This window comes from Dermacentor albipictus, chromosome 6 (genome assembly GCF_038994185.2).
Source record: "Dermacentor albipictus isolate Rhodes 1998 colony chromosome 6, USDA_Dalb.pri_finalv2, whole genome shotgun sequence".
Classification (NCBI taxonomy): domain Eukaryota; kingdom Metazoa; phylum Arthropoda; class Arachnida; order Ixodida; family Ixodidae; genus Dermacentor; species Dermacentor albipictus.
Genome location: NC_091826.1, coordinates 126,972,821 through 126,994,549, shown reverse-complemented (window position 1 = coordinate 126,994,549; position 21,729 = coordinate 126,972,821). Strand labels below are relative to the sequence as shown.

Genomic DNA, 21,729 nt, shown 5'->3' with positions numbered 1-21,729 from the left:
ACCATTTGCACCATTCTGACATTGCTGTAACTTGAGAACCAGTGAACATAACTGCATGAAATTTTCTAGTTCTACTAATAATTTTGCTACGAATCTATCCTGATAATTTCATTAAGATATCTCAATAAACAAACACAGTGGTATCCGAGGGTAGCCTCCCCCCTTAAGGACGTACACAACGTAGCACATTGCCTGTCTTTAGGCGCACATCTGCATTATGCAAGAACTCATGCTTAGTATTGAGTCTAGCTGTAACACTAATCGAGTCATCTGATACTGCATTTATTTGAATCTAGGCTGATTGTTTTTTTTTGTTTTTGTTTTTTTTTCGAATAATCATATGCCAAATTCTAGGGTCGGCTTAGACTCGAGGATTTTGAAAAGCAGGCCAGTTTTTTAATTGAAATTGATAGATATGGTCCATAGCTAGCACAACCTAGAAAAATCAGCATCGCAGCCGCTACTAGTCGTGCCAGTAGCCAACTGAAGTACACGAGCGACGTCACTGTTTTGACCCATCTAAAATCGGCGGGCGGCGTGGCTATGGTCGCTAGGTGGCATAGTGTGGTGTTATTGTAATGGTACCAAACAGGCGATGCCACTATAGTGCCTCTTTCAAACGAATAGTTGTGGTAGCCGCAGAGGCATCGTCAAACGTTCAAGCCAGGTAGGACTTCCACATCGATGAGAGAAACTTCTGCCATTGGAGCAACGGGAGACGCTTTTTGCGTGCACCGTACTGTCACTGTCATCGCCCAGGGAAGCACTGGTGCTGTCTGCTACATTCCTTTTGTTTTCAAGCTTTTAGTAGTCACTGTGCACATGAGGGGGTGCAGTGGGTTACTGACGGGGACTTTCTAGCGTGTTCGGATTGAGCGAAACGCCGAATTAATCGAAGTGGAATTAACCGGAGGCAAGTGTACTTTTGTTTCTTGTTTGTATATGCAATCCTTACTGGCCTTTAGTCATGGAGCTCCCGTCCAAATAAAGTGTGGACTGAAGAGAAAGTGTGGCCTGGTTTGTGTGTGCAGAAGGGTCACTATGTGGCAGTCAAGTGCTCCTCTGATTCCGAGTGCCGGGCATGGCTGGAGGCCCTGCAGTCGCACTGCCAGCAGGATCCCCAACGCAGCTTTGTGCAGCCTGTTGAGAGGCCTCTGCCCTGCAGCAAGGTTGGTTGACGCACATTAACCAGTGTGCACGTAGCGAGTGCGTGCATAAGTTATGTGTAACTGATGATCGCGTAGATAACAAGTCCGTACGTAGTGATTGCGTGCATAATAAGTCTTGGATCGACTGCATGCATGTGTGTGTGCTTATATAACAAGTGTTTACATAGCGAGCACATAAACTTAGTGTGCACATGCCGAGCATACATGTAATGTGTATGTTGAATGCATAAATGAGCGTGGACATGGACTTGATGAGCGTAAAGATTACATAGGGAGTGTAATGTGCATGTTACAGGTGTGTTGGGGAGGCTTTGATAGCGAGGAGTGTTGCCTCTGGAGAGCGGGCTAATGTGTCATTTCTCGAGAGAGCAGTTTCCCTTTGTTTACCCGATTCCATTTGCTGTGAACATTGTGAAACTAATGTTCAGCGAATTTTTATTATTGTTTGCTTCATCAGACTACACAATTTATGATTAGACCCTCACAGTGCTCCAGTTCATGTGATTTGAAAGGTAGGACCACAATTTGGTCAGACACAAAATAAAATAAAACCTTTGGCTCACATTTTTAAACACCTTAGTCGAGTAACGAAAGGTCTCAGCACGAGTCTGCTGTGTAATGGGGCTAATCCTTAATTCTTTCTGCTTAGTTTTTTCCACAGCGTCTGTGTGGACCACAAGTTAGTTGTCCTGCTTCTAATCCACGCCACTTTTCTTTTTTTTTTTCAATTTCGTTGCAGCGTGTTGTTATAGTCGACTTGGGTGGATGCTCAGTCAGAGCTGGAGTCCTCATGGAACAGCGTGAGTGATGTTCCATAATGTATCCGCGCTTCTTATTAAACTCTTAACCAGGCACCGTGCCTTTAGAGATCCATAGCCTAATGCTTTATCTAAATCATACATCTCAAGTAGCACGAGATGAACGAAACACATGCACTTGCTTCTGTGTCAGATTTCTCTTATGTCAACCAGCCATGGTGAGCTCAATGGCTGTGGCGTTGCACTGCTGAGTTCGCGGTCGCAGGTTCAATCCCGGCCACGCTAGCTACTTTCTAACAGGGGTGCAATGCAAGAAAAACGATCATGTACCGTGCATTGGTTGCACCTTACGGAACGTCGGGTGGTCAAAATTATTTCGGAGACCCCCCTTCCCACTACAGCATGACTCGTAATCAGATCAGCGTTTTCACGAGTAAAACCCCAGAATTTAATGTTTTTTTTTAGAATCAAGATATGCTCTACAACCTTGGCCTTGTCAAAGCATATCTGCCGGGAATGTAAAGTGGAGTCTGTCGAAGGGTGTCCACTGAAAAGAACAAGGCTGTTCTAGTAGCCATTTCTAAAATTGTGTAACGTAGCGTTACTTCATAAGCTTCTGGCTCTCACTCGAATCTTTTGTAGAAGTGTGGTTACCTGTCCACATTTTACAGCTGGTGCAAGTACTAGTATATTATCATGTACTGTCATCCATATTTATTTATTTACTTATTCAAGTGCACTTATTTACACCCACTGTTAACCCAATCATGAACCAAAGTAATAGCAGAAAATACAACAAGCTGCACAATTAAAGCCATATAAATCCCCACTTAACATATTTGTAAAAGTGTAACAACGCTTGTGCATTTGCTCATTTTCTTTTTCTTTGTTTATATATATTTAGCCGGTGTCCCCATCAGACGACTAGAACCCAATGTTGCTTGCATGACCTTCACTCATATTGGCCCTGTCTTTGCAGCTGCTCTACCAACGGTCTACTTCCCGTCGGTCTGCAGCACAGACCGAACTACGTGAGTAGCAGTCTGGAAAATTGGATGGGATGTAAGGATTGCAAGGACAGCCGCTATGGATAGCCACCTACCTGCGTGTGCATTGAATATTGATGGAAAACATCATGAACATTATTTGAATAACAGTGTCTCCCTTATAACATTTATGGGTGTACAGTGAAACCTCATTAAAGCATAGTTGGCCAAAGCTCGCGTAAAGTACATACTAAATGGTAATACTGCTTAACCGAAATTGCATGAGGTCGCCCACTTGCCTGTCAAAAACGGAACTCAAGAGAGAGTGCAATGAAAGGGGGAAAAAAAAACATGCAGTATTTATTCACTTCGTGCGACAACAGTGTTTTTTTTTCGTTTGATGCTACGGCCGGCTAGTAGCGACAACAGCAGCTTTAAACTTACTGAATCTGCGAGCCAGCTTTTCAGCCAGCCCCCTCTTCTCTGCGAACACTCACATGGAAGATTCCTCGTTGGCATTGCACATTCTCCATGAATCCGGGCAGTAACGCTGCAGTAGTCGCGGGGTGCCTTTTTCATAGCAGGGTGCTGTTCTCGTCGCGACAATCGCATTTGCAAGGCTGATGTAATGTGCAGCTTCTGCCACTGTCGGGCCTGAATCGCCCATGCTGTCGCTTTCCATGGCATCCTCATCACTGTCATTAGTCGACACTTCGGCAAAAACAGAGGCAACGATGGTGAAAAGTCGAACCTCGTAGCCGACATCTTTTTGTGGTCGCAGCAGTGCTGCTGAGCAACTTCTTCGCATTCCAAATGCCACACACCATAGTCAACACTAGACCCTTGTCGAATGCCAGCACCGACTTCTTTGTGTCACGTTCAAAAGCACGAACAATGCCTTATTTTTCTTCTGTGCTGAGCTTCAGCATGACGTGAGCCCTTGTTTGTACGACGCCACAATGCTCTCTGGCACGGCGCCGAAATGATGTCGATGTGGCTTCACGCGCAAACATGCAAGGCGCTTGAAGGCCATTGTTCTGATCTCTGAGGTGTGTTGTTCTGCCGGGCTGCCCGATGGAGACCACGCACCGCCGTGTTTGCATGACGAAAAGTGGAAACACTGCGTGTTAACCAATAGGCGCGCAATAAGATGGTATGGTTTGTGTGGGTACAAAACACATTATGTTCAATGACCGCTGAGTCGGGGATTTAACTTTACTACTTTTAAAACTAAACTACTGTTTAAGCGGTTTTGCTGCTGTACTAGCCTAATTGGGCTAGATCAATGTAGCCCATGTTAATCAAGCAGGCCTGTTACTGCTGGTACTGATTATATTATATTTGGCTACCCTGTTTGACATACAGGCACACTGGTAACTACAGAACCTGTGCTCACAGCATGTCACAGGGACGCATAGAACTCGTGAAACAATGCGTTAGACTAATATAAATATTTATCAAAATATTTGCTGGGGATGGTGCAGGGTTTCATTTGATTTCATTTATTTATTTTCTGAAAGTGCCCAAGAACAGCTCTATGCCCTAGTGTTGGTGCACTTGTGTTACAGAAAGAACATAAAACTGAAGAACAAAACAATATCTCAACGAACAAGGTATAAAGTGCAACGAAAAGTTGAATTAGTCAAAGACAGAAGTCAAACAATGTGCAAATAGTAGAGCTGAATATATCAAGATCATGATGTAAGGGATTTTGTTGTTTTACAAGACCTGTTATAGCATTAGAGGTGCAAGAAGAATTCCCCTAGAAAATGCTAGGTTTACGCAAGTTTGGGCAAGGCATGCAGAATGTTACAGCTGACAGTAACTGCAAACACGAGAAGTGGTTGTGATTTAGTTTATACAAGAACAAGTAATCACAATATTTCTGCCTTATTTCTAGGGGTCTAATATTAAACATGCGCAGTACATGCTCCTAGGCATAAAATACATGGTATCCCAGAAATTGATTGTACAGGATACAAATTAATAGTTGAACACATTCAATTTTTGCAACTTTGGTGAAATTAATATAGTTCCATAAAACAGAACTAAACTGCAACTTTGAGCACACAAAAGAAGAATGCAAGATAACAACGCAGTTGACATTTGTAAACTTTTTTGTCATTCTTGATACGAGGCCTTACTTTCTGTAGGATGCATTAATGATACTTGAAAGATGTCCTTCAAAATTTAGCTGGGAGTCAACCAATATTCCTAAGTCATGCATACAGCTCGTTGTTTTCGAAGGAATGTTACTAAGTATGTAGTCGTATAGTAAAGTGTGCATTTTATGATTGAAGGAAACAACAAGTGTCTTAGTTGGATTAATATGCAAAAAGTTGGTAACACAGTCTGCAACAGAATTCACATCTGCCTGTAATAATTGACCACTAAACCTCGTACCACTACGTACCACTGACCTCGTACCACTAAAACCTACACATACCCCCGTATTCAGAAATGCATTTTGAATTGAAAGCCCATGCTTGACTTGATATAAGTGACGCCTGGTGTGTACGTGCTCAAGATGCTCATTGTGTTTCCTTTAGTGCGTTCATGATAGGCATCACTTAAATCAAGGCAAGCATGGGCTTCAAGTTAAGAGGCATTTCTAATATGGGGCTTACAGTCAATCAATCAGTCAGTCAGTCAGTCAATAAAGTGTAACTCAAAATATTTTTTTAGGTTCTTGTAGAACAGAAAAGCTCGTGGAGACGGATACTTGAAGTGATCCAGAGTTGTTGAATAAGAGCTGTCTCTTTGGCCATCGTTTTGATGAGGGGACTTGTCTTCGTCAGGCCAGCAACTGCTTTCAGTCAGGTTGTTGCCCTGACGAAGATAGATCTGCCTGTCAAAATGTTGGCTTCAGCAACACCTCCAGTTCGACAACTCTTGGTTATGTTCCCCAAGGGTTCGGTAAATTAAAATTTTACTGCAGTCTGTACATTTCTTTGACATTCTCTGGACTTGAGATGTGTGGGGTAAGCTGTTTGTGCGAAACATTTTTTTTTTCTTTTTTTTTTTTTTTTTTTTGCTACAGAGGCAAGCGCTACTTTGGCCTCGACGCTGTCCAGCCAGAGGTGCGCAGGAATTCACAGCTCAGCTTCCCCATCCTGCCATCGGCCAAAATTTCCAAGGTGGGTCGCTGCACTGTGGCTTTTCCAGTGAAAAAGAGCAGTTTTGGCAAGGAATATATAAAGAGTGCTTTCAGTAGCATCATTGGCCGAGTAGGCACCAGTTGGCACAAGGCACTTAAGTATTAGTTATTTATAATCTGCCGCCATAGTGGAAAGTATTAACCCTTTGAAGGTTTTTGCCGTACATATATGGCGGCGGTTTTCTGTCCCGCAAGGTCTTTGCCGTACGGGTACGGTTCCGACCCTCCGTTTGAAATTTCGCGCCCTAATGACGATGCATGCTCACCGTGAGGTGCTGCCACCTCTTAGCACTTACAAGAAACGTTTGAAATTTGTGCTACCTTCTTGGGGAGATAAACAGAACTGATTGATAGACTGCGGCAATGCCCCTTTGGCGGTTTCGGCTTTGCCACGTGATCGCAACGGAGGTGCGTGAAACGTAATTTTTTTCTTTGTCGGCCCTTTCTTGCAGGCGGTGAAAGTTGATTTCTATCTTGATTGGCGCTGCTCTCAGCTTGTTTATCAGCGCCGTTCGCAAGGTATTCTCGCTCTCAGTGGCAACGCGCTTTATGGTTTCGGTTCTGCCGTGCGATCACAACGGAGACGCGCGAAACGTGGTTTTTCTCTTTGTCGGCACACTCTCGCAGGGGCGGCGGAAATTGATTTCTATCTTGATTGGCACTGCTCTTAGCTTGTTTATCACCACCGCTCACGAGGTATTCTTGCTCTCCGCGGCAACGTGCTTACGTGAGAGGGTACCTCAGACCTCTGCCCAAGGCAGCTGCACGCAGAGATGTAATGTGTGCGCCAACACAACTTCTCGCTCCAAGTGAACAGACACACATTTTAGGTGTGCAGACTGCGATAAGGCGCTGTGCTTAGACCCGTGTTTCAAGGAGTACCACGCTCGGAAATACTATTGAACATATTGTAGTTCTGAGTGATGCTGACACCAAAATACTGTTCATAATTATTTTTTACTATTTATTCCCGACTTTATACATTTTGTACATTCAAGATCAGCAATAAAATAATTTGACCGCCTGGGAAAGTGTTTTTCAAAATAATTCGACCCTCAAAGGGTTAAAAAAAAACATAGCATGTGTATGCCAATCCAAGCAACCTATACATCACAGACAGTGAAGCTTTTAAACAAGTTCTCGCAACCGTTCCGAAGTTCTACGAGTCTGGCTTGCCACTGCCCATAATCTATCCGAGATTTGGAAGATTAGTAAGTGCGATTTTTTCGCAGTACTTGTGTTTTTCAAGCTTTTCACTATATATTAGTTTAGTGCTTCTATACTCTATGCTATATAGCTGATGCCGGTCCCTGCATGCTGCACTCACTTTACCAATGCCTGCACCTAGCTATGCATTCAAACAGCTTGGCTATGCATCAATATGCGGCTGCGATGCAAACTGCATTGCTGACTGTATTATAGCTAACATTTGGTACTGAATACAACACCATAAAAAAACCATTGCAAAACTCCCACTTACGGTTTCACTGTAAAGCAAAACTTCACTCACTGTGATGATATTGCCACTTAAATGAGGGAAAAAAATCCAACAATGCATTTAGAAAATTATATTTCTTTTTATTGAATATTTGGATAGCACTTTTTTACAGATTCAAAATATATATAACATGGGGGTTGTAAATTCATAACTAGTGTCTGAAAATACACAAATTTCAGATGAGAAGGCATTGGCAGAAGGTTATGTCCAACTAACTTCATTCACTGCTGTGCCGTATCAAAACTGTCATCGTAGTTGGTGACATCAGGGCCACTCAATGTGTCTAAAGCATGGAAAGCACTGCCATCACTGTCAGTGCTTTCGTGCAGAAGCAAATCATCTTTAGAGCTTGATGACTGATGCAAATGAAAGCCGCACTTTCGAGACGGGCGTGGCGACAGGTGACTGCGCTGCTCGCAGGTTGCTCGCATGTTGCTCGCTGGCTCCTCATTCAGCACAGTTCTGCAAACAGCTTAATCGCTTGTGTTGGTCTTCGTTGTCTGCGTTGAAATCGTTCCTGGCCACACGATTTCTCTCCGCCGAAATGGAAGATGGCTGATCTGCCCGCTGATCATCGGCAATGCACAACGTTGCCGGTGAATAGAAAGCACACGGCTGTAGATGTGGAAACTAAGTGCTTCTAACTGATGAGGCGATCGTCGCGAACGCGCTTGCATCAGATAGCCACGGCAGCGATGACGCGGTAGGGCAGGCTGCCCGATGAGGCGATCGTCGCGAACGCGCTTGCATCAGATAGCGACGGCAGCGATGACGCGGTAGGACAGGCTGCCCAATGAGGCGATTGTCGCCAACGTGCTTGCATGAGATAGCGACGGCAGCAATGACGCGGTAGGACAGGCTGCCCGATGAGGCAATCGTCGCGAACGCGCTTGCATTAGATAGCGATGGCAGCAATGACACAGTAGGGCAGGCCGCCTCAACATTGTCCTCACAGGAGGCCCAGCAGATGAATCTGTCCCTCCGGGACTTCATTTTCGCTAGGAACCATCCGCTGCACTACAGAGCACCTGGATGCCTTAGAGAAGGATGCCAGAAGGCTTTGCGTAAAGCATGCAAGGCTGACGGACATAGGGTTTTCTCGTGCAAGCCAGTGTGAAGTACGTGGCGAGATGCTTGTGGCAATCTCACCTCGGCGTTTCTTCTGGATTTATCAAGCTGACAGGCTGCCGGGGCAGCCTTCTCGCAATTTTTAAAAGGCTCCTGTTGGGGCCGCCAATGCGATGCCTTGACGATGCTTGCCACCCGTGACCCCTCCTTGCAGTTGTTCTAGCAGTGCCATTCTTTAACGTCTACAGCCGTGGCTTGTTACACACAATCGGAGTGCCCAGGAAGCAGTTAGAGTGAGCGCAATCAGTAGCCGGATGAAGGAAGGTGGTGGGGAGGGGCACTGGCTTCCCCACCATGATAGTTTTCCCACAACAGCTCTGCCATCCGCTATTTTGATTTTTTCATGCAAGCCGATTATAACAATGGAATTTTCGTGGCACTTGAATATTGTTATAAGTGGGGTTGACTGTAATCACAATGCATGCAACAGGGAATTTACAGTCTCATGTCAAAATAGGCAAGAAATCGCTTGCTCTTGTTTCCACAGTTGTCCTGCAGTGTACCGTATTTACTCGCATAATGATCGCACTCGTGTAATATTCGCAGCCCTGAATTTTGTCATCAAAATTCGATTTTTTAAGTATTTCCTGTGTAATGATCACACCCTAAACTTGCCGCAGCGATATGTCATGTGCCAAGTCTAGCTAATAATGATCACACTTACCATCTGTTGAATGCTACGCGAACGACTCTTTAAGACAAACCAAGCGATCCGCATGCACCAAACATTCTTAAGCAGATGCCCCATTTCATTCCTTTCATCACTTCCCGCACTTCCATGACAAAAAAAAATGACAGCCACACTTGTCTTTATTATGTGTAAGCTATATAATGGTTGTGGTCAACAACAACAAATAAGGCGCCTTTCGATTCTTCTCGTCTGCACTCGTGGGCACGCAACCGTGAGCGGCAACGATAGCAGGCGCATTTACACTGATACGTTGGTAGTGTACCCTATTCATACGCCGACACTTGTAACACAGCTAACATAATCGCCCACACTTAGCGGAAACGTGCTGTATTAGGATGGTAGTGAAAACAAATTCCACAGTTTCCGCATCATGCCCGCCATGTGTTTCTATGTCACTGGCAGCTAAGCATGCCCATCTGTCTCTGTCCCCTCAAAGTGAACATGGCTACGTTATTGCCGCATACTTGCCGATATTAACAATATTATTCATTACAGATACGGAAGAAACTGTTTCAGTGCACGCAATGTACCCACGAGAAAAAAAATCGCGTTCGGCACGTTTGGCTTGCTCCGCCGGCCGCCATTTTCGTTTTGGTGTTCCACACTACATACAGTGGCAGCTGCCTATTTGTTGACCTGTTGTCATCCCGCAGCAAACGCAAAATGAAATAAAAAATGTTGTTTTTTCTGCGGGAAATATAACCCGTATAATGATCGCACCCCTGAATTAGCGTCAATTTTTTTTACAAAGAAGTGCGATCATTATGCGAGTTAATTTGGCAATCACGAGCACCTGCACACACAACAGCTATTAGCTGATTTTGTGATACATTCTCAGTAATGCAATTATTGCTTATTTGAGTTCAATAAATAAAATATACAGTGGAACCTCGTTTATACCTCCCCATGACGTACGTTTTCTCGGCCTCAACATTCACAGTCAAGAACATAAAAAATGACCCAATAGAGTAACGCTAATTTTTGCCGGTTCATACATTCCCGGAAAACATGATTTTTCGGCACCAACATTCGGTATGTCGCCAAACTGCAATCATTTTGCCGCGAGACAGAAGTCTCGCACTAGGCCAGCATCAATGAAGAAGATGTAAAGGAGACGTCTCGCCATATTGGCTGCTGTGACTCCTGTGCTGCTCACCTTACTTGGTAAATATACATTTTTTGTTCAACATTTCTTATTTCTTGTGGAGGTGCGAGGTACGCTGCCTGTTCATCACCATCATCCCAGCACGATGGCCAGTGATGGCCGATGGCGATGGCCAGTGAAGCACTCACCTTGCCGGAACTTATCGCGCCGCAGCCGTCCCCACCGACTGTCATCTTATTGCTTCCGAAAAATTCAGGCACCTTCTGTGGCACAGATGACGTGGACATTGAAGATTGGATTTGATAGTACGAGCATGTCAGCAAACAGAACAGGTGGGATGATACCCTTATGCTGGCAAATGTGGTATTTTATCTTAAGGGAACTTCACACGTCTGGTACGAGCACGATCTCACCAGCTGGGACCTGTGCAAAGAAAAACAGAACGACTTGTTCGGCAAGCCCTTGGGTCGTCAGCTAGCCACTAAAAAAGAAGTTGGCTCTCGTGCGCAGTCATCTACAGTCGCCAACCGTTTATTCGGACCTCATGGGGACTACGGAAATGTCCGAATAAACAGGTGTCCGAAAAAGCAGATTAAGAAAAAATAAATTAAATCCTTTATTTCCATGCACTTGTTCGGGCTCGGCCGTAGGCTTGAAGAAATCGTGAATGCGCCGTTGCATGCTGTTCCGTTTACGTGCAGTCAGATAAGCCTGAATCTCGGAGAGGGTCATATGGTCACTATAGGCGGCTGAAAGCACAGTCACTGCATGTACACGCTTTGCATGCGACGGCAGCGTAGCACATGGTGCATCATCTTCTGACTCGGAGTCATCGTCTGGCGGTACAGCAGAAACCTGACGAATGATCTCGCCGTCGTCGAGTTCTGCGCATGTCAGTGCTGCAGCGTCAGCACCTATGAAACTGTCAAATGAGACGGTGTCCGGAATTGCAATGCAACCACTGCGCACGTCTCTGCAGAATATTTTACGCATCGGTAGGGAGCACATCTGAAGGTGACAAATCTTAGGCCTCCCAGCGCCCACTTGCCGGCATTCCCCAGTGCAGTCTGTGCGGGCACTGTCGGCACCATTAGAAACTTGACACGATGTTTCCATATGCCGCGTTGAATCACCGGAACCTCGACACAGAACACAAAGCAAGCACCAGTCGCACAAACGAAAAATGTGGCCTACTCGCAACGTCATGCGCGAAGAAACAAATCAGCTGCTGGATTGTCTTGACATGGCTTACTAAGCTGAAACCGGAACTGCTGTAGAGCCACTCTATCGAACCAGGCAGAAATGATGATGATGAGTGGGGATTTGCAGCAGCAGCGCCACTTCGTGGGGCAGCAAGGAGGCTCCGTTCAAAACAAAAATGGCGTTCCGCAAGTCGAACCATGCACCGGTCAGAGCCGGTGTTGCGATGTTGCTCTCAATCGAGTTGGCTCAAGGAGTGTCCGAAAAATCAGATGAGAGGTTGCAATGTGTCAGAACTTTCGGCAGTTGTTATACATAATGGTCTATAGGGAGAATGGCAGTGCCACGAAGCAGACCAAATAATCGAGCATGTCCGAATTTTTGGAGTCTGGAAAATCAGTCGGTGACTGGACAGTCATTTAGGATATTCTAGCGCTTTGCCACAAAGTTGACGGTAACATGTCCGAAGCGGACAAGATCGGGCACATACTCAAAGGTATTGCTGATGACGCATTCAACCTCTTGGTATTCAGGAACTGTGCTACCATGGATGCCACCATGAAAGAGTGTCAGCAATTTGAACAAGCGAAATCCTGCCGTATTGCCCAGCTATTCAACAGGCGCCCCAATACTGCCGCATCACCCTCATGTGAAGAACCGTCGCAGACTTTACACTCGCCTGCTTCGAACATTTTCACACGTATTGGTCGTCGTGAAATACAACCAATATCACCAGCCACTCTTTTGCCCATTGTCTCAACTGCTAACCAGCCTATGGTTTCCTTGATTCAAGCCATGGTTCGACAGGAGGTCGCTAATTTGGGACTCTCCTCTGTCTGCACCATGTGCATTCCACCGGTTACACCAGTCACACCATCAGTTCCACCAGTTGCACCGAGGGGCCAGCCCTTTTATTCGCGATACCACAATCCGTCCGAGTGGAGAACGCCAGATGATTGCCCAATATGTTTCGCATGCTCTCGAGTTGGGCATATTGCGCGGCACTGCTGGAACCGTCGGACGTCGCTGACTGGTTGGAGCATCCAGAACCCTCGTCCTGAAGGCTACTCCCGTACAACATCATTGCACTCTCTACTGCCTGACACGCCCAACGTCGACACTCGCACCAACATGTATAGCAGCTCACCATCACCGCGCCACCGCAATCTCGTTTGCCGCAAGCCCGCCGATTCCCTTTGCCTTCGCCGCAAGCCCGCTGTTTCCCGTAACCTGCCAACCCTAGACCCTACGCACCAGAAAACTAAAGAGTGCAGCACCTGGAGGTGACGCTGCATTCTTGGCCCGGCTTCTAAATCCTTGTCTTACTGTCCCTACCCGCTCTTATTTCCTTGAAGTACAAGTCGACGATGTTACTGTTACAGCCCTTGTTGACACCGGTGCACAAATCTCGGTGATGAGAGCTAGTCTTCATGAGAAGCTGAAGAAAGTCCTGACACCTGCCTTGCAACATGCAGTAAAAGTCGTCGATGGAAGCACACCTACCGTTGATGGAACATGTACTGCCCGCATCACTATATCTGGCCAGCGGACAAGTGCTCTTTTTCTTGTGCTCGAGCAGTGCCCATACAATGTAATCTTGGGCATTGACTTTTTATCGACACATTCAGCCCTTGTCGACTGTGGCGCCGGTGTCCTTCAACTTGAACTCCTTTCTGTCCCCGAGACTATTGTTGCTCGGCCTACGCAACTGTGTACTGTTGAATTTGTGCAACTGCCACCGCAATCCACTACTTATGTTCTTTTGATGCCCTCTCCTTCTCTTGCTGATGGGGATTACGTTTCATCCCTATTATTGACGTCTTGGCGCACAATGTGACCCTACCACACACAGTTGTCGAAATTGTCAACAATGAAGCTTATCTCCCTGTGCTCAACTTCGGCTTATCCACCCATGTTCTACCTTCCAGAATTGCGTTTGCAACATTGTCATCCCTAAACGGCTATCAGATTTCCACGCTAACATCTGAAGCCCCTTCACGACCTACGAGTGCAGAAGGATCCATCAGCTTGCCCACCAGTGAATTCAATAAAATGATCGCTGCGGACTTTTCACCTGCACACGCTGCTGAACTTTGCCATGTGTTAGCGTCGTATCAGGGTGTTTTTGACTTCGACAACCACCCGCTAAGCCCGACAACAGTTGTCATGCATCGAATTGACACCGCATTTCTGCTGCTGGACTGGCGATTATACAAAAAGAAGTCAACAAGATGACAGAAAAAGACATTATAGAACCCTCGAGTAGCCAATGGGCATTTCCAGTTGTGCTCGTCAAGAAAAAAGATGGCACCCGACATTTCTGTGTTGATTACAGACACCTAAACAAAATCAGTAAGAAGGACGTATATCCATTGCCTCGCATAGATGATGCCCTCGACTGCCTCCGTGAAGCGTGTTATTTTTCATCCATCAATCTGCGATGTGGGTATAGGCAAGTTGCCGTAGATCCTACGGACCGCTAGAAGACGGCGTTTGTAACACCTGACGGGCTATACCAATTTAAGGTTATGCCCTTCGGTCTATTCAATGCGCCAGCCACGTTTGAGCGTATAATGGATTCACTCCTACGAGGCTTCAAGTGGTTGACCTGCTTATGCTACCTGGATGACGTTATTGTTTTTTCAACGACATTTTCCAGCCATATTCACCACCTGTCGGCCATTCTCCAAATGTTCTGCAGTGCCAGTCTTCAGCTCAACTCATCCAAATGCAACTTCGGTCGCTGTGAAATAGCAGTGCTCAGACACCTTGTTAATGGCGTAGGAATCCGACCTGACCCTGAAAAAATTCGCGCCATGAAGCATTTCCCTGTACGTTCCTTTACCAAAGACGTTCGCTCCTTCATTGGCTTATGTTCTTACTTCCGTTGCTTTGTCAAAAATTTAGCTGACATTGCACACCAACTCACTGAACTTCTCAAGCAAGATACACTTTTCTGATGGGGCCATAGCGGAGCCCATGCATTTTCATCGCTTATATGCCTTCTCACTTCTCCTCCATTGGCGCACTTCGACCCTTCTGTTCCTGCGGAAGTTCGGACGGATGCCAGTGGTTACAGCATTGGAGCCATCCTTGCCCAGCACCAGCATGGTCATGACTGCATCATAGCGTACGCTAGCTGCCTGCTATCTGCCCCAGAGTGCAATTATTCAATTACTGAGCGATAATGCTTTGCCCTTGTTTGGGCCATATCCAAATTTTGGCCGTACCTCTTTGGCCGTCCATTCACGGTAGTGACTGACCACCATGCGCTCTGCTGGCTTTCCTCGCTGAAAGATCCTATAAGGCCGTCTTGGACGCTGGGGTTTGCAGTTACAAGAGTACTCGTTTTCCGTCGTGCACAAGCCTGAGCAATTACGTCAGGACTCGGACTGCCTGTCCTGATATCCCGTTGATCTTGCTGACAACACCAACCCTGACACCAATGCTTGTGTTCTTTCTATCTCTGACTTTTTTCATGTCGGCGATGAACAACGGCGTGATCTGGCGTTACGTTCCCTCATCGACCGTCTCAGCTCCAGAGCTTCTAACGAGTCGCTCCGGATGCTTACCTTACATAGTGGAACCTTATACCGCCACAATGTATACCCTGCAGGTCCTGAGCACTTGTTGGTGGTACCCTCCACATCTATTCCACTGTCCTCCAGCAGCTTCACGACGAACCCACAGCAGGCCACCTTGATGTAACGCGCACTTATGATCATGTGCGCCGTCGTTTCTTTTGGTATGGGCTTTATCGCTCCATGCAGAAGTATGTTGGCAGCTGCGAGCTGTGTCAACAATGCAAGAGGCCACCGACGCTTCCTGCCAGCCTTCTTCAGCCTCTCGATGTCCCAGTAGAGCCGTTCTTCTGCATTGGCCTTGATCTGATCGGACCTTTCCCTACATCAGCATCGGGGAACAAATGGGTCGCTGCCGCAACAGACTATGCCAAGCGCTACGCTATTACACGTGCCATAGATTTTCCGGCTGTTATATCCCATGTAAACAAGAAAATATGCAAGGCACGCGCGATTGTGAACAGTATATAGCTGCCAGCCACAGCAGCTTCACCACAATACTTGCCCGCCTGTCTAATGTGAAAACGCTGACGCGCACGCAGTTTCTCATTTCAGTACCAGTAAATCTTCTACAGGATCGTCACAGGCGGCATTCACAGCTATCGCCGCCAATCCTATTGCAATAACCATCTTCGCCTATCTGTTTCATAGCGCACATGCCTTCAGAAGCATGGCGCACGCTTTTAATAGGCAATAACCGAAACGTGCGACTATCTTTGCTGCAGACTGCAATCATATATGTTTTGCGGCCGCTAGATCCCATGTGAACAAAAAAAGGCATGAGGCACGCGCCATCGAGAACAGTAAATAGCCACCTGTCTCACGTGAAAGCAACGTCATGCACAATTTCTTATTCTGGCCCAGCAAATCCCTGCTCGGGTCGTCGCAGGCCGCATTCACAGCTATTGCCGCAGAACCTATTGTGATAAGCACCTTCACCTGTTTTACAGCGTGTGGTGCGTAGTGCCATTGGTAGCGTACTGCATGCTTTTAGTAGGCAATAATCCAAATGCGCCGCCATTGCAGGCGCATCCAGCGTTGCCCACCATCTCGATTTTGTTTCGGTTTCCCATCGCCCTCTTAAAAGACCATGCAATAGGAAAACAACAATATGCGTCTCAGGCTGCTGGAGCACCAGCAGCTCGACTCGCGTCAACGTCTCGTTTTGCAGCGATCTGCATGATGCTTCGCATTTCGTAGATGTCAACAAAAGTTCAGTCTGTCAAATTTTTTTAGTTACTTCAGATCGCACATTTTCCCACTTAGTACATTCTTTCTCGCTTTTTTTTTTTGTCCAGAAATGTGTGAACGAGGTTCTGCTGTATGTGTGTGTGTCATCTCAAAGAGACTGAAAAACCATTTCATCTTTGCACTGACGGTCGAAACACGACATAAGTGGCTCATTGCCGCTTCTGCTGCGCATGGCTTCCTGAGATTAAAAGCTCAGCGTAGATGCCACAGCTGCCACTGGGTGTTGCCACGAGCTGTGTCGCGTTCAACCTTTGGACCTGGCCAGTGAAGCATTGTGCCCTTGCACCCCTTTGCCGGCTCCCCTGTGTAGCTTCCAGCGCGCTAGTGGAAATGAAAACAGAGCGAAAGGCACTGATCGGTCCCATAACTGCGTCCAACTTCGTTTGTGCTTGAAGTATTCAAAAAATTTAGTGGCAGTAGATACACGAGCCAATGCAGTTTAATAGTGATGTCATTCAATGATTAGTTGGAAAAGTGTTTCAGGGCCCCTTTAAAGAGTTAAGTTAGGGGCCAGACACACTAACCACCGAGCTAACTGCTGAGCTTGGATATTTGGATATTTGTATGGGTTGCATTGTAGCTTTGGAAACCAGTGTCATCTTCTCATATACTTTGCAGGCAACAGCAAGCGATTCACTGATGCTGCATAGCCTGTACGGACTAAAACATGTAAAAATCAGTTTCTTGTGCATGATAACGCAGATCACCGAGGAGGAAGTGTAGTAGCACAGATTGGAAGAGGGTGTCAAAACGAGACACGACTTTTGCCAATGTAGTCTGAGATATGATTCTCAGTCTCTTTAATGGATGACTGTTTAAAAATTCAGAGCATTAAACATTAATAAAAGAATGAATTCTGGCCTGAACTTCACTGTCTGAAGGTAACAGGAAGACAGCGTGGCATAAAGAAAAAAAAAACACTTGGGCCTCATTATAATGATGTTGCATCTGACACAAAAATACCATTATTATATCTGATATTCGTCGCCCATACTGGGATGATGCTATCAGGAAAAGCCCTAGCAGCTGGGAGGGAATGCTTCCTCTGCCTCTCACTCCAACGGGTCACCGAAACTCGAGATTACGCAACCTCCAATGCTAAATGTGTGGGAAGACAGCTTACATGATGCCATGCCATCCCGGCATGCCCACTCTTTGCACATGTAGCAGATTACCTCTTAAACAAGGTGCATGGCTGCCTCTGTGCTCGTCCACGCTTACAGCCTTGTGCAGCCACGACCGAGATGCGCGATAACTTACCCCCAACTCCGCCCCCCTCCCTCCATCCCCTTGGTTGCATTACCGCAACCTCACTCTCCTCTTTCTTTTCTTTTGCTCCCACAGAAAGGCATCACTTGTAAATCCACCATCTTTCTTGTCTCACCCTTGCACACTTTCACTCGCACCTAAAGCACACAGTGCTTGGGGTGCAATAGGATCTTATCAGACTTCGACTTTATATGTCAGTGTGATGCAGCTCCTCTTTGGCGATCGCTCTTGTCGCCCGATTTAAGAGATGCGTTTGCAAGCAGCCGCTTGTAATTCAATCATTTGGCCATCTGCACCCACAGAAGTTTCTATTTATTGTCTTGGCATGCCTGTGCGGCAGCAGTGAAATTTCGTTATATTGAAATCGCATACAAACACACTTCGTTGTATTGAGGTTCTAAATACATGGCGTTCTATGGACAAGAGGTTATAAAAAGTTAAATACTTTGTTATATCACGAATTTCGTTATATAGAAGTTTGTTGTGTCGAGGTTTAACTGTATCAAGATTTGACTATGTGCATCTTTCAAGAGCTCAGTTTGTAGGAGTGTTCGAATAGCAAAATTTCTAAATAGAATAGAATACAGATACTAGCAAAAAATGGCCTTCAAATATTGAATCAAGTATACAATATTTTATTTCTAGCACACTGAAATATAAAGTACGCAGGAAATCCTCTTGGTAAAAAAGCATCCATTCATTCAAGGAGAGAAGTGTATTGGTATAGCACCAAGTGTTGTTTTAAAGTGATGCAGATGTGTTCTGAATGGCCAAATAACAAATTGCTTTGCCTAAATCGAGGCAACGAATTTACTTATATAGGCTGCCTAAATGCGAGGAATTCATAACAAATGAATGAAAATTATTGAGCAGAGGTTATCGGCCCTATCTGTTCGCTCAGCAACTGGTGCCCCTCTACAGCAGAATCATTTGGAACAGTCCTCACTGCCATCATTATCTTTCCTGTAAGACTACAGTAAGTGTCCTTATCCCCCTTACACATTCAAAGGAAATGAATATTCGACAATTTCGAATAGTAAATTATCAAATCGAATGACAAAGGCTATTTGATCTGAATTCGAAATATAGAATATTGGAACACCCCTACTGATTTACTGCTGGTGCTCTCCAGAAGCACATGATGGGCAACAGACTGCATTGTTTGTTGACTTGTAATTGTTGAGCAGGTGTGTACCTTGTGAAGCATTAGATAACTTAGCCCCTTGTCACTGTCTGTTTCAGTACACGATAGATGTGGATGGGCTTCCCGAGCTTATGAACAAGATCTTCCGGGACCTGGGCATCACAAATCCTTCCGAGTACAAAGTGAGTACTTGAAGATATGCTTTTTGTTTACTTACGGCAAAGCGACATGAAGAGTACCTTGCTGACACAAAGACTGCCATAAAATTTCGAGCATGCGCCCCCTTATGGTGGAAGATAATCCGTGAAAGCTTGCGGGGGGACTGAAATTCGCGGACTGAAATTAAAGTAGTGTCAGCCCTGGCTGGCAGCCAGTGAGCTAGGCCTATACTGTGTTCCAGCGATTGCAGGCTCGCCTGGCTTACTCGTTTGCTTCCATCGGCATCGATAAAATCAAATGTATTGCAATTTAAGCGCAACATAATTGTGTACATGTTGTGCTGACCAACATGGGCACTTTATTACGCATGTCATGAGTGTCACCTGTCTCCGATTCGATCTCAAATCTACAAATTTAAAATATCTCATTTAGAAAGAAAGTTATGACAAAATCCCACATTGTAATTAGGTGTTTTTCTTACGGTTCATTATGGTAACTCAAAATTCAAAAAGGTACTTTTCATAACTATGTGGTTCTTCTTAAAGGTCCACCCCACAGGCTAAAGCTAATTAAATGTCAATACAGCTGTTTCATTGATCAGAAATAATTTTCAAGCTTGGAAAGTAAGAATTAGCTTTGAGTAATTTGCATGCTTATCAAATAATTACAATTGCATCAAGGTTATGAAGAAAAGAAATGCTTTAGCCTGTAGTTCAGTTGTTACTGAAAAGAATGATACCAAGTTTGTTTAAATCTGTTCGTGGAAACTTCCTCAAAACATCTGTAAGGCAGAGGCAGTTCACAAAAATAACAAAGCTGAGATAATCGCGGTCAAAATTTTGAGGGCATTTGCAATTTTATCTATTGAGCCTATAAGAAAAAGAATGGCTTTAGAATGAAGCTCTATTCTTGCTGAACAAAATAAAATCAGATTTATTAAAATTGGTTCACTCAGACATGATCAAAACATGCGTACTGCAAAGGCACGTGACAAAAAAAAGGTGAGTCACTTCACGGTGTTCAGCCACTTTACAGCAGTCCTGGGCAGTAGTCCTGGCTCACATTGGGCTTGTGTCTCTTGACCATCCTTTTCTTGAGCTCTTCGCTCTCTGTGTGCCCTTTGTTGGCCTTGCAGAGCCTCCTCTTGTCCTTCTCAAGGCGCCTTCGGATGAGGCAGCTCCCAGGGCTGTAGCCAAGCTGCCCTGCAACCGCACGCTGGCTGAAACATGAAACTGCTTCTGCAACAGCCCTTTCCACAGCAAGCAGTGACTCGGGTGTGTTTTTGGAGCTTTGACTCCAGATAACAGAGTGCAGGCACTCGATCGCATTTTGGGTCATCCCATCAGCACGACTGTGCAAGAGGGCACGGTCACCTAGCTTTGGAAAGACTGGCTCCAGAGCAGTACAGACAGAGGCTGGCAGTGGAATTTCGTGGGGTGGTGGTTTTTCATGGCTGGCCAGTGCACGGTTATGAACGCACCATGAACTGGAACCTTGTGGACAGTGACTGTGGTTCATCTGTTGCTTCATCTGTTCGTCTGTGATCATCTGTGGCTGTCATATGGATCAGTGTGGCATTCACTGCCTTCTGCATGGCTGGGACCCTATGCTTTTGGCTCCCCAGAGCATATCCATAATATGCTGCGATCTTCTTGACCTTGCGCTTTCTTTTTCTCCTGCAAGGTGCGGAGAGCAGTCCCCATCCTCTTGTGAACATGGTTGAGGCAGTCCTTTTTTCTCTGTGTCAGTATATCCATAGACGCCCTCTTCTTTCAAAGCATGGAATGTGCAGCTGTCGCCATCTGAAAGGATGGTTGTATAGCACAGCCCATTCTTTTCTAAGGATCGCCTGAACAAAATCAGGGCTGCCTCAACCTCCGCCTGTCCGGCACTGCAGTCTATATTTTTTAGGCACTTGTGGTTGACTGCCCAGTCACTATAGCTATCACGACTTGGGCCAGGTGCCCCCTGGCAGCCACGGCAGTACCTAGACAACACAATTTGGTCTACCACCAGGCCCGTGTACAGTTCAGTGATGCACCCAACAGCAATGATAGATTTGTATCCACGAGTCTTCCATGTGCCGTCAAAAATGATGTCAACATTCCCACCCAGACTGAGGAGGTCCTTGTAGAGGGTCTTGACTACCTTTACACTTGCCATTTCTGTGGCTGTAGTAGCTGCTTGGCAAGCTACCACCATGGTGTCCATATGTCCCCTGAAGGTTTTATGATGAAGGCCACAGTGGGAGAGGTTCAGGGTGGCACAGAAGTCCGCAAGTGCAGTCACCCTCTTTCCTATGCTCAGGATACCTTTCACAGCGTTCACATTTACCACAAAGGGCGTGATCGCCCATGGGCCGTCGACTCGTGGTGACGAAAAGTGGTGCTCGGCAAAGTCACAACCAGAGCACGTGAGCTCCAGTTTTACTGCCAGGCTGTACTGGCTCTTGTTGCATTTAGAGAATTGTAGACTGACTGTCCTGCACTTGGTAGACGTAGCACTAGCAAAAAATTTTTACATCACTCTCATGTCAACGATGAGGAACTCCGTATCACGATCGTTGTCTTCATCACTCGCCATGACATCTAGCAGGTTGATCTTCTGCAAAGTCGCCGAAATCTCTGCCAAGG

At 45.8% G+C, this 21,729-nt stretch overlaps 1 protein-coding gene across 7 annotated transcripts in view; it reads left to right on the top strand.

Moving 5' to 3' along the window:
* Positions 1–21,729, top strand: part of LOC135899451 (uncharacterized) — a 361,492-nt gene that overhangs the window by 313,641 nt on the left and 26,122 nt on the right. For all 7 annotated transcript variants that reach the window (XM_065428703.2, XM_065428705.1, XM_065428704.2 and 4 more), the window contains 5 exons: positions 1,032–1,169; positions 1,909–1,969; positions 2,907–2,958; positions 5,954–6,050; positions 19,036–19,119. In XM_065428703.2, coding sequence (XP_065284775.1) covers positions 1,032–1,169; positions 1,909–1,969; positions 2,907–2,958; positions 5,954–6,050; positions 19,036–19,119 — 432 coding nt within the window. The remainder of the gene's footprint in view (positions 1–1,031; positions 1,170–1,908; positions 1,970–2,906; positions 2,959–5,953; positions 6,051–19,035; positions 19,120–21,729) is intronic.